Source organism: Nicotiana sylvestris, chromosome 9, assembly GCF_000393655.2.
Source record: "Nicotiana sylvestris chromosome 9, ASM39365v2, whole genome shotgun sequence".
Taxonomy (NCBI): Eukaryota; Viridiplantae; Streptophyta; class Magnoliopsida; order Solanales; family Solanaceae; genus Nicotiana; species Nicotiana sylvestris.
In genome coordinates, this window is record NC_091065.1 from 117,865,488 (window position 1) to 117,873,735 (window position 8,248).

The window sequence follows — 8,248 nt, forward strand, 5'->3', positions numbered from 1 at the left end:
CCCTCCCTTTTCGTTCCCCGTGTAAGCTTCTTCTTCTTCCCCCCCCTCCCCCCAACACCCTCTCATGGCTAAACTCTGTTACCTCCACACTCCTTTTCTGTAGCGGCTCATTAGCGGAGGCGTGAACTACGGAACTGTCGCCGATAACCTTCGTCGCCGACCCAAGTCGCCTTCATCAGGGACCAAACCTAAGTGGATAAGTGTAAAATTAGGGGAAAATTTGGGTTGGGGGTTAAAAATCATTTCCCATTTTATTTTCCTATGTGGCCATAATGAATAACCCGGAGCCTAAGTGATTTAATTTCTTGACGTGGCGTCCTACATGTAGGAGATTATATTGTTGTAGTGTTTATTATACACAATTTGAAGAAGTGTGTGTGTTCAATTGTCAAATTATTAAGTTTGAGGATCGACATGACAAAGTGAGACAAGTATAGATGCCATTTAGGCCATTTTGCCTTTATATAACCATGTTTTACTAGTCACAAAATTTAAAAGAAAATTTGTAAGCATATATAACAAAAGAATTCTTAAAACTTGTGATCTCGAATATATTAGGACATTTATATGATTGTAATTTAAATCATTAATATTAAAATGAAATAACTTATAAATATAAAAATAACGTTCTTTTCGATACAGACTAATAAAAAATATTTCTGTTTCAGTTTATGTTAATTTATTTTCTTTTTAGTTCATTTGAAAAAGATGCTATTTGTATATTATGTGCCTTTACAATTTTGAATTTAAGAAAATGATCTTTTTAGATCTTTTATGTGTAAAAGACAAATTTCTTACAGGTAAAAATGAATCTTCTATGTGTAAAAAAAGAGGTAGGGTCATAAAAGTAAAAATAAGTTTGGAGTGGCCTCTTTCTAATAAGGAAAGAATTTAATTTAAACTTTCAATTCTATCCTTAATAAGAAACTTTTACGGCTAGGCAAACACTATGATATGTTTAACACTACAAATTTTAAAAGAATTATAGTCATACAAGTTTCAAACGAATTATGTTATGACTGATTTAAGCCCATAAATTTTAAAAGTTTTTTTTATTTTTTTTGAAGTTCGTGCTCGGTAAAATAAGTTTACATGAATTGGAAGGGAAGAAATATCATTTAAAATGAAATAAAGAAGCACTGTATTACTAGTTCCTTTCATTTCACTGTCACATGAAGTAGCTAGTGAACCTCCTTCCAATATCCTTTAACCTTCTCTAACCTTTTCTTTCTTCTTCCCCTTCACCCATCCTCCATTTCTCCATCATATCTATAGACTCTTATGTATATATATACACACACCTAAAACACATAAACCCTAAAATTTCTAACAGATTGAAACTGAAACTTATTTTCAGTATGACAGAACCCTACTATAATTTCTTCACAGGATGGTTCAACTTCCTTCCTATCCATCAACAGTATCTTTCTTCTCACAACTTTTGCTACAATAATTCAAACAACAACAATTTCCAAGAAGAAGTTCCTCTTGCTCCTCCTCCTTCACCACCATTAAAAGAAGCTCTTCCCCTTCTCAAAAATGTTGATAAATTGGACAAGACTAATACTACAAAGTATTCTTATGAGAGTACTAGTAGTATGGCTGAGGAAGATAATAATAGTAATGAAAATGTGAGTGTATCCCTACATATAGGGCTACCAATTAGCCCTAGCTCTGATTTCACTTCATCAAGGGTTTCATTTTCACCTGAAGGATTAGTGATAGATGAAAGTGTTGGGGGAAATAGAGAATTTGATGTCCATTTGAGCAAACTAAATAAGGGTCAGTATTGGATCCCTACCCCTTCTCAGATTCTCATTGGTCCAACACAGTTCTCATGCCATCTTTGCTACAAGACTTTTAACAGATACAACAATCTTCAGGTATGTATTATAGAAGCAGATTTAGAATTTAAATTGATGGGTTGACTTTTTAATTTTTTTTAACATTATAGTTATTGTTTATTTGTTTAGAATTTGATGTTTCTTGAAAATTTTGGTGATTTTTTAAAATGTATATTATGTTTTATATCCAAAATATTGGGTTGAGTTGAACTCAATGAATATATCCGCTTATGTCAGTACATACCTATCCGCCAATCTTTGTTTTCTCCATTAAGTTTATCTAAAGTATCTTTTTGGTAATTCAGTTTATATGAATGAATTACAAGTTGTGGTCTGAAAATTTGTGTTTCTTTTTCCTTTACAATATAATTGTGTCGTAAAATTCTTATAGTGAAGAGTTCAGAAGCTTAATTCTTTATGTTTTTAGCTTCTCAACATAGATTCTTTTTCTTTCTGGGTTTCTTTAAGGTTCTTGTCTTCAAAACGGTCCACCTAGCCACTATGAATCTAGTGCTCTTCAATGTATATTTTTTATGACTATTAATCAATATTTTTTAACCCTATTTCTTGTTTAATTTTTTGTTTTACACCTCACTTCATTTATGCATGAAATGAGGGTTTTGGCCACCAGATTTGTTTACATTTTAATGGAGCAATTTTTCTACTAAAATCTTTTTCTCCTTTTCCTTTTTCTTTTAATTTCTGTTTCGTGTTTGGGTCAAACTATTTAGTGCTAAAACCAGGTGAATGTGGTCAAATGTGAAGTGACAAATTTTGCAGTGTAAAAACTGACAAGATTTCCAGTATTTCAGATCACTAGTTCAGGTCTCCTCAGGAGAATCCGGACAGTTGATTTTCATCCCTTCAAATTCAGTAAAACATCATTCATTTCTCTGCATTAATGCTACTTCTGAAAACTCACTATTTTGTTGCAGAAGATGACTGTTGGTCAAGTTGCTTTAATTTCTCAAATGTTACCACATACCATTGAATGAATCCCTTTTTAACTATTTCTCATGCTCCAACTTGAAGATAACTCTTGTTCAACAACTTTCTTTGTCCATTTGGCCCTTCAAGTTTTAGCAAATATGAATTTTACTCCTTGGCTTTATGGTTTACTTGCAGATTTGATCATCATCTTACTCTATGCATATCCTTTGATATTCTTACTGGAATTAATCCTACTTTGCCTCTTCAAATGTTATTCAACGCTTTATTACTTTTAAGTAAATACTTCGACATGGCTGTTTGTCTAAAACTCTCAAATAGATATTCTATTCCCTTCGTCTCCATTTATGTGGCGGAGTTCGCATTTGAAGAGTCGAACGAGTTTTACTTTGATCCCGATTTTTCATGTCTTTTAGATATTTTGAATTGTTAATTATTGTGACTTATAAATTTTTTCACGTAGTTTATAAATATATAAACTTTGTTTTAAAAAACTTAAAGATTCTATATTTGAATTCACGATCCAATTAAAAAGTTTGACTCTCGAAATTCGAGCTTTACCTCGTAAATTAGGATTGAGGGAGTAGTATATATATGTTTCATACTATCATAGTTTCTTCTTTTTGGCTCCTCGACACAAATGTATGAAATGATCTTCATGATTGTTAAAAGTTCTCCAATAGTATATACATTACAATTCATTTGTCTATAGAGTTTAATTCGATGCACTAATGGTATAACATTATTTACATAATCAAATCACTTATAATGTAATACTAGGTAAACACTAATTGATAATTACCTGATAAAAACGTAATTATCAATAACATACTATAATATTTTTATTGTCGATATATACAACTTAAATTCATATATACTAGTTTATTCGTCTCTAATTATAGTTTTCTTGATTATGTTAGATGCATATGTGGGGACATGGATCCCAATACAGAAAAGGGCCAGAATCCTTAAGAGGGACACAACCAAGTGCAATGCTAAGGCTGCCTTGTTACTGCTGTGCACCTGATTGCAAGCACAACATTGATCACCCAAGAGCAAGGCCATTAAAGGACTTTAGAACCCTTCAAACACATTACAAGAGGAAACATGGTGTCAAGCCATTTATGTGTAGGAAATGTGGGAAACCATTTGCTGTGAAAGGTGATTGGAGAACCCATGAGAAGAATTGTGGCAAGATTTGGTATTGCATTTGTGGCTCTGATTTTAAGCATAAGAGGTCTCTGAAAGATCATATTAAGTCCTTTGGACGCGGTCATGGCGCTGTTGGGATACCTAATCTTGAGGAATTAGAGGATGAATCAACGTCTGAGATCGAACAGGATGTTGGATCTTCGTCTCCAGTTTGATGCAAAATCTCTGACATGACTAAAAGACTCGATATCTCCGTAGTTGGATTCTCTTTGTGAGCTAAATTGTCTTTGTTTATGCTCCAAATTCAGTCTTCTACACTTTAAATTCGTTTTATGTTTTGGATAAGAGAAGTGAATTTTCTGTAAATGATTGTTCTCTAGATATGCAATATAAGATGTGTATTTCAAGATTGGGTGAATTATCTTAAAATTCTACTCAAAGCTACAGTTGTTTCTGATGAGACATTTTTTCTTAATTTTAAGATTAAGACAAGGTTTCAGCGCTCAAGAAAATGCTTAGGCAAAACAAGCTAATTAGGGTTTGGTCTGCAGCAGAAAAGTAGCCAGAAAATGGATCTCCTCTCTTCTGAATTCCATATTTCTTATATAATTAATTGCACGCATATATATATCTAAAATTTGTTTCATATGATCTCCATGCACTCAGCCATTGGGAAAATCACCTCGCAAGAATAGTGTTGTGTCGATTCGATACGCTGATAGCATTGACTATAATAAAAAAGATTAGTGATCTAAAATAAGACAAGCAACCTGATACACTAAAATGTGTGTTATATATATACACAGAGTTCCTTTTCCCTCGGGCTTCATTTATGTTTTTCCTTTAATAGACTGAAGAAAAAAGCTTCTTTTCTCATGAATTTTGTTGTTCAATACCAAGGTGCTTAAGCCTACTTCCTCCCAATTTGATGTGAAGAATCTCGTTTTTATGAGTGCTGTATATATCACCCCAGATCTGTTTCCTATACTCTTATATCTCTATATTCAATAAGAGAGCATGAAATCCTTGAGCAACGCATAGTCGTGACCTGCTAGCTTTGTCCCTCACTCTCATAATTTTGACCCTCTTTTGCTTTTCAAAGACAGATAGAATTTAAGGGTCCATCAAACTATATAGAGAACTAGATTCTTTATTAGTTCTCACAGAAATCAAGCATACTGCAGTAAGAAGTAATTGACAAAAGGAATTTTACATGAAAAATTTTCAGCTCAACGAGATTAAAAACCACGACTTACCCTTGTAGGACTTCAACTTCACTACTGAGCAACTTTAAATTACAACCTATGTAACCTAGGAATTAACCTCTTAATCTCTCACTAACTTGTAACACTCTATTACAAGCCACTTTGTAATGTCTCTATATCAAAAACTTTACAACTCGACTAACTCTAGCCAAGACACAAACACAAAGGTTTATGATTTACAAAAAGTTCCTATGTAATAGTTCTAACTAAGCTAAGTAGGAATTAAAAGTAAGAACTTTTACAAAGTTACAACTCAACTAAGGACATACAATAACTTGATATGGGGAACTGGCCCATAGCAGTGTTGTTCTTTGTTCTTGATGCACTTGAGAATCGTTTTCTGGATGATCAATCATAGTGAGAGTGCTTGAGTGAATTCTATAAGTGTTCGAGTGATTTGTTTTACCTTCCTTGATGTTAATAATGCATTTGTGACATCACTTAAAATGATGTAAGCAAGTTAGGTAAAAGGTATTCCCCATAAAGTTGACTGTTGCACTGTTTCTGTAATGTAGCGTGTGCAGGCAGCAAATCAACAGCTGGGACAGTTGACTTGTGCAGTTTTCTCGGGAACTGGTAGCTATTTGTTCCCTCTGTTGTTCCTTTGACTCTGAAGAGTTGAATTATGTCTCCAACTGGAGACTTGTTAATCTTTAAGTTCTTGAGTATGTGTATCAGGTTCCTTATCTGCTTCTTAGCAGTAAGTTTGTTAGATTATCAAAACATAACAGAGATACATATATAACCTATTAATTCCCCCCTTTTTGATTATGAAAAAATTATAATTCAAGTTTCCCTTAAGAACTAGAATGACATTGGCATTTCCTGTATTCGCCCTGAATCTGTTTCCCATCCTGTTCCCCCTGAATTATTTTTTCCCCTTTTGGCATCATAAAAAGATCAGTAACAGGCTTTTAAGCAAAAAGAAGTCTAGCTTTGAGTTAACTCATGCCACTTATGTGCACACAATATGACTAAAAACAGAGCATAAAAGCAAGGCAGATATAGCAAAAAGGGAAAAGCTTCCATTAAACAATTTGGATTTTAAAACAGGGAGCAGATTCAATGTTGCTAACAATCATAATTCAGAAAAAAAGAAAATAAGTACCACAAACATCATCAGAAATTAATCATAAGAGACCAACACTTAAGATTTAACACTGAGGGGACACTGTCTAGGGAGCACTGGAAGGAGAGGGCTTACAGGGATAGGCAAGGGTCTGGAGGACTAGATCCATTCGAGCATTCACCGATATTTGCTCATTGAGCAGTTTCTCTTTCAGGTCCTCCATCTATTTCTTAAGCTCAACATTCTCCTTGGTCAGATGGGTAACCTCTTCGCTTTGAGAGATACTGGAACCAGGTGCCTTCTGAAGCTGACTCAACTTACTCTCAAGAATAACATTCCTTACTTTCAACTGCCTTATCTCAGCAGTGACATTGTTCTGAGCGTTGATCAACTTAGAAATGGTAGAACTGCTTCCAACTCCTCTAGCCCTATTAATGCACTCACATTCTTCGAGAGTGGACTTGGATAAAGTTTTCTTCTTAGTGCCCACTTTAGCTTATCCAATAGGAACCTTGAAGTAATCAAAAAACTTGGTGAGAAGGAACCCATAAAGCAGCCCATGATTACCATCTTTGAAATCTGCCACTTTCTGCATGTGCTCTATCATGATGCCAGACAAATTGATGGTAGTGTAGTTGTCTAGTGCTTCCATGAGAACAAGGTTTGCACGAGAAGTAATGGATATTCTCTCAGTACGAGGAAGCAAGACCTTGTTCACCATCTCAAATAACAATTGGAACACTGTAAGGAGGGCCTTCTTCTGTACCCGTTCAGGTCTTCCAATAGGTTCCCTAGTAGCACTGTCCTGTGCCGATGGTTCAACAGGCACAAGCTCCCTACCTTCTACCAAGGTATTAGACTCTTCCCCCTGAGGCTCAGACCCATCCTCACCTCCTTCAATAATAACCTCTTCACCAGCTATGAATATCATGTTTTCTATTGCTTCTTTCTCTTGTAAATCCATGGAAAAAGAAGGAGAAGGAGGAGTGTTACATGTGGACTCAAGATTAGGAACTGCCTTTAAGGAGTCAGCATTCTCAGAACTAGCAGTTTGGTCTGCATTTGAGCCTTCTTCCATAGGAAGACTGGGGATTTCCTGATTTTCCTCTTCATCAACTATACCCTTTTCACCCAAATTTTTTCGGCGAGGTAGGTGAAGAACTTGTAGCCATAAACCTTTTAAGAGTCGAGATTTTGCAGCTCCGATGAGAACCAGAAATCGATTGGGTAGGAGAGAAAACTGAGTGTAGGGGTGACTCAGCCCTAGGGTTTTGGCTAGTAGTAGTATGGAGTGAGGAGTCTAACATCGGTGTTTTAACTGGTGAGGAATCAATGGGGGTGTTACTTGGGGCACTCGAGATTTTGTGATTTTCAGCCATAGTGAGTAGTGATGAGTTGAAGAGGAAGGATTGGTAGTTTGAAGAGAGAAAGAAGAAGGAAGGTTTTGAAATTTGATGTGAGGAGTTGTGACAGTGATGGATGTATTTATGATGGATGAGGGACCGGTTAAGAAAGGGCGGCAGTTTAGGGAGTCAGGCAATTATCAACGGGTGAGACGTTTGGCTTCAAAAGAGGCAAAGAAAAGAAACTAACACACTAATGACGTGACACTTTTTTTAACCGTTTAAAATTGTGCATGAGAGAACATAGAAACTACTAACCTGTGTAAGGAGAACCAAGTTCCTTGACGAATCTTACACCTATAAGCTTTGCCCCTTTACCAACGTGCGCTACATTAACTGCCTATTTGCTCTTTAGTCATCACGCGTGTGTACCTGTAACGATATAGAGATGAGTTAGACTTTGGCAGAAAATATTTTTTAGCTAATTTTACCTGGAAATTTCTTTCATAGCCAATCATCGAGGGTCCAGGTTCTCAGTTAGGTTTTATCAACCCTAGTACCAGGCGATTTCTTTCAAAGTGTTCTCTACTTAAGGCCTTGGTGAATATATAAAAAATCTGATCTTCT

At 35.3% G+C, this 8,248-nt stretch overlaps 1 protein-coding gene across 1 annotated transcript; it reads left to right on the plus strand.

The window, feature by feature from the left end:
* Positions 1-1,183: 1,183 nt before the first annotated feature.
* Positions 1,184-4,351, plus strand: LOC104215600 (zinc finger protein WIP2-like). Its single transcript, XM_009765446.2, has 2 exons — positions 1,184-1,883; positions 3,713-4,351. The coding sequence occupies exons 1-2, from the start codon at positions 1,359-1,361 to the stop codon at positions 4,157-4,159; spliced, it is 972 nt and encodes a 323-aa protein (XP_009763748.1). The 5' UTR covers positions 1,184-1,358; the 3' UTR covers positions 4,160-4,351.
* The last annotated feature ends 3,897 nt before the right edge of the window (positions 4,352-8,248 follow it).

Bases quoted from the DNA above. Each gene is read 5' to 3' on its own strand.
- LOC104215600 (XM_009765446.2), top strand. From the start codon at position 1,359: ATGACAGAACCCTACTATAATTTCTTCACAGGATGGTTCAACTTCCTT. The intron at 1,884-3,712 runs GTATGTATTATA...TGATTATGTTAG, and splicing joins ACAGATACAACAATCTTCAG to ATGCATATGTGGGGACATGG.